The sequence below is a fragment of the Miniopterus schreibersii genome (assembly GCF_964146895.1).
Source record: "Miniopterus schreibersii genome assembly, chromosome: 9".
Classification (NCBI taxonomy): Eukaryota; Metazoa; Chordata; class Mammalia; order Chiroptera; family Miniopteridae; genus Miniopterus; species Miniopterus schreibersii.
The window spans coordinates 11351449-11370132 of NC_138118.1; the positions used below are offsets into that span (position 1 = coordinate 11351449).

The following is an 18684-nucleotide window of genomic DNA, read 5'->3' on the forward strand; positions in this document are numbered from 1 at the left end:
AATTTCCTTAGAACGATCCTGGCAAACCACTGGATTAGAGAATCTAGGAGGTCTCTTCCAGCTCTGACAATCCATGAATCTTTCAGGAAGGTTTGGAAAGGTCCAGACCTACCTGGGCCCTCCTAGGAAGACAGGGAAGTAGTTAAGGGCTTTGAGAAATGTGGCAAGGTGGCCTCTTCCCCCTGGTTGTCCTATGACCTGGCCTGACTTTTGCGCTAGTCTCATGAAGACTCATGAGGGGTAGCCGGGCCTGGAGGGCGATGGGGACACTTCTGTAGTTCACACTGGAGACCAGAGGTCCAGCAACCTCTGACCCTGAACAACCATCATCTGGACCAAGCGGGGCCTAAGAGGACCACAGCAAGGCTGAGGCTTACATGCAAGGAGGAGGGGAACATGGGGATGAAAACCCAGTAGGCAGGAAGGAGAAATGAGCGGAAGAAAAGGAGAGTCACACCCTTCGATCCTCTGCCCAATCTGTCATCTCCCAATCAGGGCTGTCATTCTAACTCCACACAGGTCAACCCTCTTCCATTTGTTATTCAGACACAAAGTGGAGAGCGACCAGTTTTATTGGAGTTCAAAATAATAATAGCTTATAATCTATTCAGTGCCAGGAAGTATGCTAAGTGCTTTCTATATATTACTGCATCTACTCGCCACAACAATCTAACAGAGAAAACAGGATTTTCCCCATTTTACCGAAGAAAGTGCAATTCAGAGGGGCCGCTGGGTTGGGAAATGGTAGGACTGACATTGGGATTTGTCTCTCTGACACCCCAGTTCAAAGCCTAGTCCACTGCACCTCGGTGCCCCTGTTTTTCATGCTTTATGTGCCAGGCAGCCCGAGCTGGGTTGGAGAGATTCACTGATTTTCCTTTGTAGGAAAAGCCACCAGGTCTGACGCCCAGCCCGAGGAACCAGGAGCCCAACAGGAAGTACAAGTCCCAACACGACCAAATGATCTGCAAGTGCCTGTCTCTGAGCATATCTTACGCCGCTACCATTGGGGGCCTGACCACCATCATTGGCACCTCCACCAGCCTCATTTTCTTGGAACACTTCAACAAGTAAGCAATGCACTTGGGCAACGAACATCTGCCAGCCACCCATGTGTCAGGAACGTGACGAGGTACTAAGGACACGGCAGAAAATGGGACCAGAACAGTTTCTGTACCAAGAGGGGAGAGATGACCAAGTCGTTACAGTCGAATGTGACTGGAGAAGGGCAGGATTCTGCTGGGAGAGCCCCGCTGGAGGAGGTCGCCCAGTCCCAATGCCTCCCCGAAGAGGCGACGATGAAAGTCGGAGACCTGAAGCATAAGCTGGAGTAGGCTAGATGAAGGGAGATTTTCCAGCCAAAGCAAACAGTGTAGGAGAGCTCAGCAAGAGAGCAGGGCCCATAAACTAGAATGAGAGACGGCGAAAGGAGGCCAGGGAGGTGGGCAGGCAGGTCATGAAGGCCCTCGCAAGGCCCGTGCAAGGCTCTCTAAGGAACTTGGACTTCATTCCAAAGGCCATGAGAACTTTGAAGTGGCTTGAAGTGAGGTGATGAGATTTATAGTGTTGAAGGCTCATTTTGGGGTTTTTTAAAAATGGAGAGTGGCTTGGAAAGGAGAAAGGCCACAGGAAGACAATGCAGGACGCTGCTGCAGATGCCCAGGAGAGAGCTGATGGTGGCCTGGATGACAGTGGCAGTGGGAGGACAATGGTTAGATTGGAAAGGTATTCAGAGGTAGACCTGACGGACCTTGATAGAGTTAGAAAGAGCCTGAGAGAGAGAAAGGCCAAGTCTACTTGTCAGGCTCATGGCTTCAGCAGCTGGGGGAGCAGAGTTGTCCTCAACCTAAATGCAGGGAAAGATGAAGAAATGGTGATGTGGATGCGATGTCCAGCCAGGAGACATAGCTCTGAATCTCAGGAGGAATTTTGAGGCTAAAGGCATAGATGTGGTTAGGTTTCGGCATAGACTTGCCGTGGCCTGGGCAGCTGTCTCCATGGGTGTGCAACTTGTGTAGCCACAGGGCCGCCATTCTCAGAAGGGCCCCATGCTTGGCTTAATGCTCTGCTGTCCCCGTCTGGAAATTTCTAATAGTTTTTGAACGAGGGGTCCCACATTTGCATTTTGTACTGAGCCCCACAACTTAGACGGTAGTCAGTTCTGGTGCTATGCCTGTGGAAATCGAAGCCGTGAGCACGAAGGCGATTTCTCAGGGAGACCACGTAGAGTGAGTAGAGCAGGGGACATAACTGTTCAGCTGGAGCATTTAAAGTAGACAACAAAAGAGAGAGTAAAACGGTATCAGACAGGAAAGAGGAGAACTGGTGTCATCCTACCCAAGGGAAGGGGGTGTCTCAAGGAGGAAGGAATGTCCGTACTTTCAAGTTGCCTAAATGATCAAGCAAAATAAGGGCAAGGTTGTATCCATCTGACTTGGTGACATGGAGGTTACTGGTGACTGAGGCAAGAGCAGTTTGGTCCAGTGGTTGGAAGAGAAGCCCAGTCTCAGTGAGCTGGGGAGTAAGAGGAGGTGAGACTGTGAAGGGCGGAGAGCTGTGGGGTGACAACAAAGGAAGAGTGAAGTAGGGTCTGGAAAGGGTTTTTAAGATGGAAAACATTTAAGTGCTGATAGGGGAGGTCCAGAGGGGAGGAAAAGGAAAGGTCTGGGAGAGAGGGGATGAACAGTGAGGTCACTGGGCAAACAAGGAGGGAAGGGATCCAGAGCAGAGTGAAGCAATCCATCGTGGACAAGAGGAGAAACACATCTCATTTTAGGAGAAAGGGGAAGAAATGAAGGAAGGAAAATGGACAGAGGAGGGAGGAGGAAGGACCGATGAAAGTTGAAGACCTGGTCCCCAGGATCTGAGCTTCAAGGACCCCTCACACCGTCTTACTCTATCCAGGCTCTGAATTTTAGCTCTTTAATTTCTGGCTCACTTTGTGATTGGGCCAATTCATATGCCCTTAGGCTACTTCTTGGGTGGTAAGTGGTAGATTTAGTCAAACTGTGGCTTACCTGGACAAGAGGGAATCTATGAAAGGAAGGTGGGCTCCCTGGGTCCCCCCTGGTCGAAAGCGCCACTGTGTTTTCTTGGCATTGGTGAACACACCACCCCCAGAGTTCACTTTGGCTATGTTTCAAAAACCTACAAATTAGCTGTTATACTCATTCTATGTATTCTCACCTTTTAAAATGCTTTGATTTATCCACGAGTCTATTTAATCTATTGTGAAAGTCCATTCCCTTTCCTGGGTCCAGGAGCAGGGCCTGGGCTTCTGCTAGCCCAGGGCAGTGAGTCACAGAATGACGTATGTCCTCAGGCATCTTTCTAGATCCAAAAGCCCTCTTCCCAATGCCCACCCTCAGTGACCCACTCTGGCCTTTAGGGAGGACACACGCTGTCATAATTTCTCCAAGAGGCACACAGTTATTAGTAAAGGTAGGTCCAGGGCCCGCCCACAGTGCAAAAGAGTGGACGTCCCTGTGATGACAGAGGAGATTACACACTTACATCCTGGGCTTCCATTGTATTTTCTCTGCTCTTTTTCCATGCAGTCCTAGCATGAAGAGGGGCTCAGTGTGCGCCCACCTTAGAGGAGCTCTATGCCCAGCCCCAGCAAGAAGGGCCCAGGGTAAAGAAACACAGGCGTTGCTAGGCTAAAGGCGTGGCTCACATGTGGTCCATCCTGGCTTCCCAGGAAACACCATCAGAGCTGGGGGCCACAGCTCTGCCCCATGATGAATGAGGAGTCCTGGGCCACCTCCTGGCATCCAGACAGCAGCACGTATAGGGTTAATAAAGGATTTGGAGATTCCAAGTCTTGGCTCTCCACTGAGTACAGTTAACACCTGGAAACTTCATGAGGCACTGGAGTCCAAAGTTCTGCAGAATCGATGTTTTGTATCCCCCAATCAAAACTCCAGAAGGATACCAGACTGCCCTCTCCATTTGTTGTCTTGAAAACCAGATGAGGAAACTTATCAGAATCTTTATGTAAATCAAGAGCAAACCACCCCTGTGCAGTTCTCCTGAGTGCAAAGTATATACACTTCAGTGACAACCAATTTTGGCTGCTTAGATGCCATTTTTAACTTAATCATAATTCCTGGCTGGGCTCTATACTGTTGCAACTGTCCAATAAGTGAGTTCTCGGTCACGTTTTCCCATATTGTTATCATTATCTCTACGTTAGTTCTGCTGTCTTCTTAAGGAGCATTTAGCATTATGACCCCCCCAAAATGCCTCATGGAAATCCACCTTTTCTAATCGCTGACCTGGTTCTTTCCCCCGCAGCCAGTATCCAGCCGCAGAGGTGGTCAACTTTGGCACCTGGTTCCTCTTCAGCTTCCCCATCTCCCTCATCATGCTGGTGGTCAGCTGGTTCTGGATGCACTGGCTGTTCCTGGGCTGCAAGTGAGTCCCAGGGCCCTGCCAGCAAGGCAGAGGCTCTCCTGTCCATCCAAGGTCACAGCGCAAGCCCTGGAGGGCGCCGATCAATGGGGAGCTGCCAGGGAACCACAGAGAGAGCCCCTAGGAGAACCCCTAGGAACTCCTAGAACTGTGGCCTAGATGGGGAGCCAGGCACCGTCTGTCCTCGATGCCTAAATATACATGAGGCCTGCACTTCACTATGAGCTCTACAGCGAAATGTCTTAGTTACAACTCACTGGTTAGGGAAACTGTCGATTTCTAGAAAGTCTGAGTTGAAGAGTGTTTAATGTCATTTCTTTGCTCTCAAAACAGAGAGCAGTTTCAACTCACTTCCAAAGAAATACAATTCCTAGTAGAAGTTGCCTTAGGCTCAATTTTGTAGATATGAGTGATTTATATTTAGAAGTTGTATGGAATATGCGCATTTCCCTCAAAATAGCAAGTTGGACATGCCTCTTGCAATATTATTGCTAAAAGTAATCTGCTTAGCCAGCCTCTCTTCACAACCTGTAGTCTGCTCCACCTGTGACCAGCTTCAGGCACACAAAGGGAAGATATATGTGGAGTTTTGCTATTAGCCCATGGAATCCAATGCTCCCATTGGCCAGGGAATGCTCTCTGAGCCGATTTACTTCATTACTCAGAGACTGTTGTCAAATCAGTGACAGCCGACTACTTCTATACCTCCAGTGTTGCAAACAGAAAAGCAACATTCACTTTCACCCCGGATGAGTCTTGTCCCTAGGCAGATACGCACACACACAAGTATACAAACATCTGCATACATGTGCCACATCACATCCTCAATTATGCAAAAGACAAGCATGTAGAAACATCTCATAAATACACCTGCGTAAGTCCGTCAGACAGCACTTCGCATTGATTAAATACCACATGGATGACCCAAAGGCTAGGGCAGAAGGCTGGGGAGAGGCTGTGTACCTTGGCAAACGAGAGTCGTATGCCTGGGGAGGCTGGTGGGCTGGGCGTGTGGGTGGGGAGGAGAGTGGGCCGAGCCGGCCGGTAGTTTAGGACATGCCCAGTACTTGCCCTCCTGCGGGCCTCAGCTGTCATTCTTCCTTCTCAGTTTTAAAGAGACCTGCTCTCTGAGCAAGAAGAATAAGACCAAAAGGGAAGAAGTTTCAGAGAAGAGGATCCGAGAGGAGTATGAAAAGCTGGGAGCCATCAGGTAAGAGTCAGCCATTCAGCCCGGCCGGTGTGGCTCAGCGGTTGAGCATCACCCTAGGATCCGGGAGATCGAGGTTCGATTCCCGGTCAGGGCACATGACCGGGTTGTGGGCTCGATCCCCAGCAGGGGGCAGGCAGGAGGCAGCCGATCAATGACTCTCTCATCATTAATGTTTCTCTCTCCCTCTGCTTTTCTCTCTCTGAAATCAATAAAGATTTTTTTTTTTTTTTAAGAATCAGCCATTCTCCTTCTCCGGGAGGGAAAGTATAGCCAGGGAGAGAGCCCAGAGCAGCCTTGTTCCTGATGTTCCCTTGAACCAGGGAGGTTCTCAGAACCATGAACCCCGACATTTAGAGATGCTACTCACTGCCAGAGTCTAGCTGGCTCGGATTCCAGGCGGCCACCCTTCCCTTCACTATAGGCCCAGATTAAGGTGTCACCAGGACGTGGGCATGTCATAGGTGGGGCAGCCAGGGGACAAAGAACGGCGCTAGACAGCACAGCCACCCTCTTAGCTGAATTCTCTAAAGTCAGGACTCCTCGCATTGCTCAGAAAGGGCCACCGCGGGCCCTGTGCCCACTCCCAAGGAGCTGGGGCTTCGTCCTGTATTTAGAGAGCATCAGGCAGCATTAAATACAGACTTGAAGACAGGGGGTCTGAGAATTCACTCGCCTGCCCTCAGCCATTTCATTTTTATTTCCTTATTTCACATTTTAGCTCCTTTGGAGCCATTTCTATCAGCTTTCCCACAGCCACCCGACATCGTGTTCCGCACTGTTTCTCCTTTTATGGCAACTGGCATGTACAACTTCGGGTGAGAGGATTCAGATGTAAGCTGTATTTTTAAAAACCTTGATTTCTGAAAGGAATACATGTTCACTATAGAGCGCTTAGAAAATACAGGGAAGTATAAAGAAAAAGTTAACACTGACTTGTATTCCCAGCATCCTGCTGCTGTCAACTGTTCACATGACTGACTGTTCCTTCCCTGCCTTTTTTGTGCAAAGTCCTATGTATTTTTGGTAAAACCCAGTCCATACTAAACAGTGCTATATCTTGCCTTTTTTCATTTAGCATTAGACGGTCATTATGTCCCCAGGTCAGTGACTCTGCTGTGGAAACACCACTATCAGACGCATCTCAGTTTAACAAACAGTTAAGCTGAACTGTATATTCAAGGCCATGGAGCATCACTGCATAAGCAGGTTGTTTCCCTTTTTTAATGTCTTTAGTAGGTAATGCTTCGATGTGCGCTTCTGGTTATTTTCTTAGCTAAAAGGAATGACCGAATCGAAGGCTCCTGAGATATGGTCAGATCGCCTCAAAAAGGTCGTGGCGATTCCTGCTCCGACCAGCAGTGTCTCAGGCTGTGTTTTAAGTTATCTGGCAAATGGGCGATGCTGGGTTCTTTCCCTCCCCGCCTGAATCTAGTGAACTAGTCAACACGGTTAACATTCCCTGGGCTCCTGGCAGCCTCACCCCAGCGTGCGGGGTGGTTAAGCACTAACCGTGCTTCTGCCTCCAGCTCTGAACGCGGGAGCTTTGTGGAGCAAGTGGCAGGGCTCCCGCAGCTCCCCATTCCTGAGCAGGCCCCCCGTTTCATTTCACAGCTACCCCGAAATGGTGACTGGTTTCTTCTTCATCCTGATGACCGTGCTGTGGTTCACCCGGGAGCCTGGCTTCGTTCCCGGCTGGGATTCTTTCTTTGAAAAGTAAGTGGTGTGGCCCCCTCCTTAAGATCAACCCCTCACATACCCTCTTCTGGCAGTTTCCCCGGCGCCCCTCCTAGGCTCCCGGGACACAGGGACGTGAAGCCAGGAGGGCGCTCTGTCCCCGGGAAAGCCCCTCTGAGGACAGCTGCAGCTGCAGTCGGGAGGAGGGTCTGTGGAGGCTGAGTCACTTACCCAGCTGTGGGAACTTGGCCTTGTTACTCCGGTCCTTGGAACCTCAGCTGTCTCATAGGGTGTTATGAGTGTTAAAGGGGAAAATGTCCATAAAGTAAGATACCAACTGTGGAGGGAAAGGCAGACATAGGCTCCTGTCCCAGCCCTGCGTCTTCCCCTGAGGGCCAGGGCCACAGGCCTCAAGCTCTCCCAACACGGGTTCTCATTTGACAAGACACAAGTGGAGGGGTGACCCTCGCAGGATAGGGGACCCAACCTCGTCTGGTCTCCTTCATCTGAGCGACTTCTCATCACTCCTTCTAGGACTTGGCCCATAAATTCTAAGTCACCTACCCTGGCCAGGCCCCGCTTCTAGACGTTCACCACTGCCCATTACATCCACCACTGCACGGCCAGCAAAACTGGCAAGGAGGAGGGGTACTGTCCCCTCTGGACTGTCCTACAAACAGGACAGGCAGCCCGTCCTGAGACACGGTGCTGCCCGGGGCCTCCAGACCGTCCCCTCCAGCTTGCTTGTCTCTTTGGCAGGAAAGGCTACCGCACCGACGCCACGGTCTCCGTCTTCCTCGGCTTCCTCCTCTTCCTCATTCCCGCGAAGAAGCCTTGCTTTGGGAAACAGGACGGTGAGAGAGGCCACGGGGAGGCGATGGGGCTGGCTCCAGCCAAGTAATACCCGAGTGAGACTCGCAGGAGGAGCCTGACCCAGGGCCTCTCATTTGGCGCAGACACAGCAGAGCAGCCCCCCAAGCCCTCGGGCTCCCCCTGGGCCCCCTCCCCACAAATCACACCCAGCACGGTTCATCGGCTCCGACTCCCTGTCTCCCTGTGATCCAGGGGACGACCGGGAGCCCTCGCTGAGGATGGAGCCCATCATCACGTGGAAGGACTTCCAGAAGACCATGCCCTGGGAGATCGTCATTCTGGTGGGCGGAGGCTACGCTCTGGCGTCTGGCAGCAAGGTAGCTCCTGAGTTCCCTTCTCCCTGGGCCAGATGTTTTCCCAGCTACTTTACCAGCCAAATCATTCTGGTGCTGGGCGGGAAGATTCACAGGAGCTGAGGGAGAGATGAACATTCACCCGAGTCACTGGGAAGGGACGCAGCACAGCCAATAACAGATATCCTGTCCCCGCTGAGCTTCTAAGCTGCGCTCCTGGGACCAGGGTTATAGGTCAGCTGGGCCACGGGGCCATGGCCTGCGGCACCCGCACCTCACTGACAGGCCCGCGCTGTCACAAGCAAAAGGTTTACTGGATTCTGTAGCCATCTCCTGTGGCTTTGACAGTGGTGACAGGAGATGTGTCTGTAAGGGCCCAGAGATGCCCCCAATGACACCCTGCAGATTGTCCCTCGGCCAGTCCATATGCATGATACTGAGCCCCTTCGGAGAATCGATGCTAAAGCTGATGCAGATGCCCCCTGGTTTCCCGACTGGGAGGATTTGGGTCTGGTGGGAAATAGCTGAATTCCTAAAGTGCTGGCCCTTTAAAATAGAAAATGACCCTAGGAGTGGGTCAGGCTAAGGGTCACACCGTTTCTGCCTCCAGCCTGTCTGTACTCATTAACCCATTCTAAACTGGGCTCACTGGGGCTGCCCACTCATTGTGGGCCACTGCTACCTGCATGTTATTGCGTCACAGTTCTACACTTAGAAGGAAACTTGAAGGACACTGAGTCCCATCTCCCACCCAGTGTGAGATTTCCTTCCGTGACACCCTGGCTCAAACACCCCCCGTGAGTGACAGGGCCCCCCTTGAGCAGGAACAAAGAGCAGGTGTCCTCTACTTTCAGCTCAGTCTTCTGTGTATGTCTTCCACTGACTGTTCTGGCTCTGCTCTCTGGAACCCTCTCCCAGGGGATAATCATTAAAATAACACTTATTAATCCCCCTAGATCTTTTTTTTCCCACCTAAAACTCCTTAGTCCTTTACTATTCCTCACAGGAGTACTAACTGACCCCTTCCCATGCTGGTTCTCTTCTCAGGATGCGTTAGTTTGCTCTTGGCCTTTTTCAAACATGGTCCAGAGATGGTGAAAATAACACAGTTACGTTACCCAGGCCCCGTCTCTCATGTCTGATCCACAGACCATTCGGCATTTGTATGGAAGCTTCAGGGCTCTCAGGTCGACACTGACGCTGGCATTGCAGCAAACTTAAACCCTCATCTTTTCATTGTAAGCCACTATTAAGCCTCATGTCCTCCAACCAGTGCCATATATATGCTGTCAATATTTCTAATTCCAGTTCAGGATGTCATATTTATATCTTTACTGAATTCAGTTGCTAGTTTTGGCCTCTGGGCCCAGCCTGGCAAGATCTTTTCCTTTTTAACCAAAACTGTGCGTGTATGACAGATAGTACAGTTGATAACCCTGACTCTACTCATTTTAATATCATTCAGACACAATATGTGATTCCTACTGAGTTTGAAATTAATTTGTTTTTTTAAAATATATCTTTATTGATTTCAGAGAGAGAAAGGGAGAGGGAGAGAGAGATAGAAACATCAATGATGAGAGAGTCATTGATTGGCTGCCTCCTGCATGCCCCCGACTGGGGATCGAGCCCACAACCCAGGCATATGCCCTGACCTGGAATTCAACCTCGATTTCCTGGATCCTAGGTCGATGCCCAACCGCTGAGCCATGCCCATCTGGGCTAATTTCAGTCTTGACATCAGTGAGGAAAATCCAATGTAAAATGTTTTTATACCAAGGTTTAAACAATTAAGACTTCCTTTGTTGTGCTTTCTTCTAACTTTGCAGTCCAATTTATCAATTTACCTCAAATTATAGTATAAAATCGTTCTTCTAGGGGAAAATAACTGCCATTAAATTACTTCACTTTACTTACAAGTGCTATTTGGATACCGTGATCAGTAAAACACTATTTCTTCTTTTTTTTAAAATCCTCACCCAAGGATATTTGTCCATTGATTTTTAGAGAGAACAGAAGGAAGGGAGGAGTGGGGAGAGATGGGGGGGAAAGAGAATGAAACCTCGTGCGCAGGCCAATGCTCTAACCACTGAGCCAAACCGGCCAGGGCTAAAATTTTATTTCTTTATAAAAATGGACAGCTTCCACTCAGCTAACTGTGCTCCCTCCTGTCTTTGTCCAGTGATCAAGGTTTAATGTGCTACAGGAGATAACAATTAAGAGTTCCTGTAGGCCTCAAAGCTCTGTACCAACCATTCAACGACTAGTCCCCACCTACTGGATTTGCAACCATCAGTCAGTTGAGGGGCAAGAGGAGGTGTCCCACGGTAAAAAGGCTGCAACAGAGCCTTCTGCAGGCTCTGGTCATTGGTGTCTACGCGCTTGCCATGAGGTGACCAGGGTGCCGTGGAGATCAAATGAGCTTTTGATGAATTTGGAGACGGGGAAAAGTACCCTGCTGACCACATAGAGAGGCTGTCCTTAACTGTAAAAGGAGATGTCCCACCTTGCTCTCCGCCCTACTCCTCCTTTCTTTAGGGCATCTGCAGTCTCGAGGGTAAATAGGAGAAATCAGAGCACAGCAACCACAGAAGGGAGAGGAGGGGCGGAGGGCAGGAGATTGCGCATGGCAACCTGGGGTTTTTAGTACAAAAACCAAACAGTGCTCTTCATTTTTTAGGGGAGGGGGAGAGTCCTCACCAGATGAACAGCTTCCATCCCAGTGAATTATTCCAAACAGGAATATGCATTTCTTGGAGTGGATATGTGTAAATGTTGCTAATCGTTCAAGAGTGACAATATGCTTTCATATCTGTGTCATCAGAACGCGCTGACAGATCATAGATCCTGATGTCAGCCACGATGAGATCTGAATGCCTGCGCTTATACCTTCCTGACTGGAGACAGACTTGTAATCCCTCTCTTTCATTACTCATGTAAAACTTCCAATGCTAGCTTTGCCTGCTCACTCCCCCTCAAAACACAGGGAAGGCTACTATCTAAAGATGTGCATAGTTTTTTCCCTTTCTCAGGTGATGAGAAATATTTCAAAAGCGGAAGGAATGATTACACTTGGCAGTCTGTGTACAGGGCACTACTGATTGGATGCAAAGAGTGAGTGTCAGGGGCTGGAGAAAGAGTAATGAGATTGAAGTTGAGGAGCTGATCACCCCAAAGATCTTTACCCCCTGCCAAGCCATCTTGGCATAATCCTAAGAAGGATCCTGGCATCAGGGTGGGTGGCTCTCCATTCCCGTGACAGCAACTACCAGGAAACCCTACAACTGCATGTTGTACAATCATAAAAAATAATTTTCTGGGCTACTGAAATGATCTAATCGTAAAAACCAGGAATGCCGCTGGGTCCAGTCTGCCTGAAAATAGGGAGGAAATTAGATGACTCCTGTGGCCCCTCCAGCCCCCGACATCCCTGATGTCCTGGAGTCCAAGAGTTTCCCTGGGAATGCGCTCCTCCTCCTTCCTTCTAACTGCGTCCCTTGGCCTGCAGAGCTCTGGCCTCTCCACATGGATTGGGCACCAGATGTTGTCCCTGAGCAGCCTCCCACCGTGGGCTGTCACCCTGCTGGCATGCATCCTGGTGTCCATCGTCACAGAGTTTGTGAGCAACCCAGCCACCATCACCATCTTCCTGCCCATCCTGTGCAGCCTGGTGAGTAAAGCAGGGCTCCCAGCTGTCCTGCAGTGGCAGGCCTGGATCATGGAGCAGCTTCCACGCTGTCCTCTCTCCCATGGTCATTTTCACATGGGCGTTCAAACCACAGTTTGAAAAATTAAGTTTTCCAAAGGGCAAATGATAAGTGGATAAATTAATAAGCCACAGCAAGGGTTCTAGGAACCCTTTCTCAAAAGACTAGGGTTCATTTAGGAGCAGCCCTAAATGAAAACGAGAATGAACAAAATAACCTTACTACCCTAGGATTCCAATTCCCCATAATCATCATCAACCTCTCTCTCCTGAGATAAGACCTAATAGCAGGGCGGGAGGAGTAACTACAGAAAATGGAGACAAAATGCTCCCAAAAGTGCACTCAGCCCAAGGACCAATACCACAGCTCTACCATCACCTCCACCCAATTTCAGTATCTGGAAGGTTCTGAGAACCAGGAGCAAGGCCAGCTCATTGCACGGCCTCAGAACAATTTGTTATTAATGGAACAGAGCACAGGAGCAGCTGCCAGATCTTAGCCTGGCTAAGCAGCCCCAAAGGTAATGCACCAGACACAACCTGAAATGAAGGCTCCTTCTCATCCCCAACAAAACAATGTCCTCCTGCTTTTTAATTCCAAACTCTTTGCCTGTTGCCTCCCTCCCACCCCAGCCTTCCAGCATCCCGTTAGTGCGAGCACAGGCGTGCACTTAATTAAAACGGTGAGGGCCAGCCGATGGGTTCACATCCATATAGAGCAGGAAGCTCACCTAGAAAAAAGGCCCCTTAGTTCTGTACCCCAAGGGTAAGAGATCTCTCCCTCAATCAAAGCAGCTGATTCATGAGATGTGTGATTGAAGAAAGAATCTCTCAGCTAAAGAATAAAATTTAAAAACCACTTTCTTAGGCCAGAGCTCCAAGAAACGAAGCGTCCCTCCTAACTCAAAGCCCGTTTCCATGGAGAGTGAGCAGCATGAGCACCTTCGGTATGGGCAGCACTGCGTGCCCTTGAGGGCAGATTTTTAACTGTCCCTGCGCAAGGTGTCCGGCCAAGGCTGGTCAGCCCCAAGCCATCATTTAAGCAGGTGTGTGATGTTAAGCACAGAAATGCAAGTCTAACGTCAATACTAATGCTCCTGTGAATTCTCTCTTCTAGTCCGAAACACTGCACATTAATCCACTCTACACCCTGATCCCAGTCACCATGTGCATCTCCTTCGCGGTGATGCTGCCTGTGGGCAACCCCCCCAACGCCATCGTCTTCAGCTACGGACACTGCCAGATCAAAGACATGGTGAGTCATGGGGGGCTCTTCCTGCCAGGCCCAGCTGCCAGGAGGACGGGGGTGACGAGGTTATCTACATGGTCCCCTTCAGCTCTAAATGGCCTTAATTCAGCTCCTTTAGAACCTGTCCCCTCACCTGCTAGGAAGCATAGGCGGTTCTCCACCCTGGTGCCAGATGATTAATACATCCAGGGCTTGTGCCAGAAAGCAGAGATGGGACACGTCCACTCATTTGCTTGGAACAATTTCCTAGCATTCATTTTTCCCTTGCAACATTCCCAACTTAATGCGAGCTAGTGGGCTTGCTGTGGCTACACGCTGTGCTTGGTTACACCCTGGCAGGGCGCCAGCCAGCCTTACTGGACATTTTTCCATCTGCCTTGGCCGTGCCATCCATCATGCCTCACATCTCCTCACCTGTGAGAGTCCAGGCCGAGGCAGAAATGGAAGGGGTCAGAGTCACTGAGGTGACATTCCCTCAGGAGAAAGAAGCAAAGCTAGGTAGCCTGTGACACCTTCCCATGGAAGGCCTGGGAGAAGCAGCTGACCCGTTCCCCAGGATGAACCCAAGATATACAACTTCTGTGAGCTGGTTCTTGAGAAAAATAAAAAGAGCAACAGTGATAAAGGCTCCATGGAATATAGCCACTCCTACAAGCCCCCCATACCTGTTAGCACATTAAAGGCTCTGAGAAGTCCCTGCCTTAAAGAAACCTGGGTACTTTTGTTTAACACATTTCCCTATCGTGTAGCCACAGAACCCTTTTTTAGTTTAACTCTTAAAGTTCAAATCTCTGGTGCTCTGAGTACATACCTTAGGGCCTCCTGACGGTGGGTGTGCTACAGGTGGAGAGGGTTCTCACAGGCTTCTCCCAGCCCCAGGCCCCGCCCTTCCTGTCCTTCCATAGTCCTGTGCTGCCTACAAGGCAACACCAGAGCACCTGAGGTGGCGCCGAGGACAAAGCAGGGTCAAGCGAGTGGCTGTGGCCGTGGCAGGACAAGGCTTAGGTGAGGGCACAGATAGGAGGACTCAGGGTTCTGTGCCACAGCCTATTCAGAGTGACTAGGGTATGCTGGTTTGTGTCCTGTAGGTGAAAGCTGGCCTGGGGGTCAATGTCATCGGCCTGGTGATAGTGATGGTGGCTATCAATACATGGGGAGTCAGCCTCTTCGACCTGGACACTTTTCCAGTCTGGGCTAAGGTCAGTAACATCACTGATCAGGCCTAACACAAGTGCCCACAGGAGGTGCCAGCACCCAACAGAATCTGACCATCAAACAGGCCAAGAAAAGCACCAGGAGCTCACAAGCCCACCAGAAGAGTCTGCCATCTACCACCTCAAGTGCAGTGCACAACGCCTCCCACAGCCAAAGCTCAAGAAAACCTACCACTTTCTCCCTTCTTTGTATCTAGTCTCTGCCATCGGTCCTTCCAGAAGACGGGAGGAGAAACCCTGCCCCAGCTGCCGCTCAGAGGCTAAGCCTCACACACTGACCAGCTCACTCTCTTGATGTCATTCTTAACTTCTTAGTCCCTTTTTAGGAGTGGAAGGAGAAATCGAAATCTCCTACCTGTGCAAAGATAGTGAAACCAGTGACATCTCTTTCATAGGAAAATCTCACCTAGAACCTGAGAGCTTACATCAGCTCCTTTCTCTTAAGACTTTCTGTCCTAAGTTCTCTCCACAAAAAGGCAATTCTTAGTAAGCCCTCTTTGTGGCAGTCAGAGCCCTTTTGTCACTGCTCTAATTCCCTTTTAAGCATCTCTCTTCAATGGCTTCTCTTTACCTTGACACCAAATTCCTATAAAGAAACAGTGTACCCCTTTCAAAAAAGGCTGGTGCCGTTCTCTGTCGAAGGAAAAGGAAGCAGAGAAAGAAGACACTGCGATCAGCATCTCTCTCTTCGTTCATTATAAGCCATCGGTACCACTGTGTTGGTTAAGTGCTGGGAGGGAGGAAACATTTTCACCCCTGTCTGACTAAGGAGGCCCAAACTATCACTAAGACCACAGCACTCTTGATGGTATGTGACTGACTTTCTTCTGGATGTAACGAGGAGTTCGCTCCTGAGGAGACTGGCTCAGAAAGGCCCAAACTCATCAGTGACTTTCTGCAAGTAGATGAGCCCCTTGAGGGGAGAGATGTCTTATGTCTCTGAAAGTCCCCAGCTACTTATACAATATAGTAAACTGAAACTGCTCAATAAATGTTTCCCTTGAGAAAATCACTCTGGAAATCACAGCCTCCTTTTTCTTCCTGAAAATCATGCCACCTTCTCCAGGGCAGCTGTGGATGACTGGATATCGCTCCCAAACCACCGGCTTCCTGGAATGTATTTCTGATTTCCACCACCAGTAACTTGCTAAATACATCTTATGGGAAAGGAGTACCCCATAGTTATTGTTTTAACTGATTGTAAGTTCCTATTAATAGCATGTGCCATTTTCCCACAATAATTTATCAGTGAAGTCACTCCCCTGGTTTATCAAGTATCTGTGAATTGTCACATTTCTTTCATGCCAGTCAACACTTCAACACTTTCACACTCTGACCACAACATAGGATTGACCAGGTTTAACCAGGAACATTTCCACTTCTGCCCCGTCAATGAGCTTAGGTCAAATTATTTGGCCACTTACAAAAGTGGCCGACCTAATGAGCCTAAAGAAAATACCAGTATTAGGTAACTACAGCTGGTTGGATTGAGCCAGCACCTCAACAGTTATTTTGCTTTCAATATTCAGAAGAGTCAGGGTGTTACTCCTACTACCAGGAGTGGTCAAATGGCTGAGATGTTATGGAACTGAGACATGAAGCCCCTAACTCAGATAATAAGACAAAGGCACAGAAAATCAAGAAGATTCTGGGAGTATAAATAACTAAAAAGAGAAAGAAAAGTTGACTTAGAATTATTGGCTACTGCTCATCTACTCGAGAACCTGACTCACTCCTACAGGGAAAGCAGTGAAACTCCCTGCGGCAATTGCTGCCAGATGCTCCGAGGAGCTGAGGCCCTCAACAAGCCAGTATTCATTTCAGTCCAGTCCACTCACCATTCTACAAACCAGAGGTTCAGGCCAAACAAGACTGCTCATTACAGTGACAGGAAATGTGGGGTATGACTAAACGATTCCTTGTCATCTAAAGCCACTCCAGGTTGGATATTAACAGCTCTCTTTAGTCATCTTGTGTCTCTTGTAAATGTACTATAATTTAATTTTTATCTTCTATTAGAGTAACATATGGGTGAAAAAGCTATAAATGATCATCTTATACCAGCTCACTTGACAGGTGGAGAAACAAAGACACTGAGTATAGTTGCATCTTACTGTCAAGTCAATTACATATCAAACTTGTTTAGTCAAAGTTGCCTTTGAAATTCCTTTAAGTCATGAAGTACATGGTATATAATCTTTTACATTACATTTACATGGAAAGGGGGAGAGAGAGAGAAAAAGACACTGATCCGTTGCCTCCTGCATGCACATTTGAAAAAGTGTATCTAAACACTAGAATCCCTGTATGGCAAGATGTTCAAAGCATTAAGACACAAAGGGGGTGGAAACCACCCACATTCCCAGGTAGCTCATTCTGGGGCTGCCCTCACCGCATGAATGCTGAGCACAAGTGCCTTCGCTATTTACGCGGCTCTGTGTTCTTGTCCCAATGCTGTGCACTGTACATGTTAGAGTGGTGACCACACGGCACCTTTCCTCAGGCCTCACCGCAGAGGCAGTGGGTCAAGCAGGCCAGGACTCGGGGTTAGCAGTGCCCCACCCATACACTTTCCACAAAACCTGTTCGTTCTTCTGTTTCCACGTGCCTTGCAAATGATACCATCCATGAGGTCTTTAGGAGAGGTATAAACTGAGCATTTGAAAATCTAAATGTCACTAACTCCCTGTTAAGACCAGGCAACGTCTCAAAATATTTTCCCTTTGCCACCCTGTTCCTTCCCACAAGGCCCTAACAGTTAGTGGGAAAAAAGGACTCATTCATCTGAGCAAGGGATGGAAGTGCTACGTGCGAAGGCCAAGATGGGAAGTTTAAGAAAAGCCTCATTTGCTCCAGAACAGTCTACAGCATTCCTCCAAGAGGAGTAACAGAAAAAGCACTAAAAGGCGGGAGACCTCAGCAGGAAAACAAACACTGGCGGTGTCTAGGGAGTGAGCTGCTTAGTGGAAATGGAAATATCACACATGTGTAACATATGTTCAGTGAACCCGTGCACACAGACAACCAGAAAAACCACACGCTTTACAGTCACACAAATGAAAATGAGTTAGAAAAAAGAAACAAAGTTCTTCCTTTAAATCAGAAGCAGGTAACTGCTTAACTGCATAAAACACCAAATCAGAAGAAAACTCTATTAAGACATCAAGTAACTAAAATACATAAAATACCAAATACGGCCCCCTTTGATGATTTTAAATAAGGTGGTTCAGGTTTTTCTCTCTCTTTGCTTGTTTGGGAGGGTTACCATTTAAGGATAAGCTTTTCAAGTTCAACGTATTTATTAGGTTCCCAACCTCAATTCTGAAGTCTTATTTTTCATGTGAGTCACCTTCCTTTAAGTTCCAGTGTGGCAATAAGTTTTCTTATATCACATCAATGGGAGTTTTCAAACATTCTTAAAGGGAAAAGAGGCATGTGTTGTGGTGATCCTTCCCATCCCTCCACTGGGAATGTCACTTCCCATGCCATGATTGCAACTGCTGCGACCCCACCCACAACTGCACCCCAAAGCTGTGCTGGCTTGGACTCCTCCTCCGTCTCAGTGAAGATGATCTTGCCTGAGGACTCTGAGCCCCTTTTCACCGCAGCAAGAACTTCAAATGAGGAGAGGGGATGTGACTGGTGCCCGTTAAGGTGGCCTGTGTTCACTGCACAGCAGCTGCATGGCTCCCACCAGCAGAAATTACCCCATCAGTGAGGTTAGGTGTCACTCCTGAAGGAAGCCCTAATTCCAAATGAGCCTTGTTTACAAGATATAATATAGAGGGGCCTTCTCCTAACATCTAAGTGACCTTCCCCCACAAAGAAGCCAGTCTAGGAGACCACCCACAAGTACCAATGCTACCATGACTGACAACAAGGGACACCTAAGCTTGTAGCACCTTGACTACCCTTAGGGATGGTAAACCTTTACTCTTCAAGGCTGTAATTCATCCTGCTAACAATTCAGTAATTTAAGATCAAATCTTGGGAGCGAGGTGGTATGAGCAAGGTGGATACTGTAGATTTTCATCAACCACCAAGAGCATGGC

At 48.8% G+C, this 18684-nt stretch overlaps 1 protein-coding gene across 1 annotated transcript in view; it reads left to right on the forward strand.

Moving 5' to 3' along the window:
* Nucleotides 1-15801, forward strand: part of SLC13A4 (solute carrier family 13 member 4) — a 38817-nt gene extending 23016 nt beyond the window's left edge. Inside the window, exons 8-16 of the mRNA XM_081147253.1 lie at nucleotides 886-1070; nucleotides 4297-4416; nucleotides 5522-5623; nucleotides 7235-7336; nucleotides 8057-8151; nucleotides 8363-8487; nucleotides 11972-12133; nucleotides 13287-13424; nucleotides 14507-15801. Of these exons, the coding sequence (XP_081003379.1) occupies nucleotides 886-1070; nucleotides 4297-4416; nucleotides 5522-5623; nucleotides 7235-7336; nucleotides 8057-8151; nucleotides 8363-8487; nucleotides 11972-12133; nucleotides 13287-13424; nucleotides 14507-14644 (1167 nt within the window). The 3' untranslated portion in view covers nucleotides 14645-15801. The remainder of the gene's footprint in view (nucleotides 1-885; nucleotides 1071-4296; nucleotides 4417-5521; nucleotides 5624-7234; nucleotides 7337-8056; nucleotides 8152-8362; nucleotides 8488-11971; nucleotides 12134-13286; nucleotides 13425-14506) is intronic.
* The last annotated feature ends 2883 nt before the right edge of the window (nucleotides 15802-18684 follow it).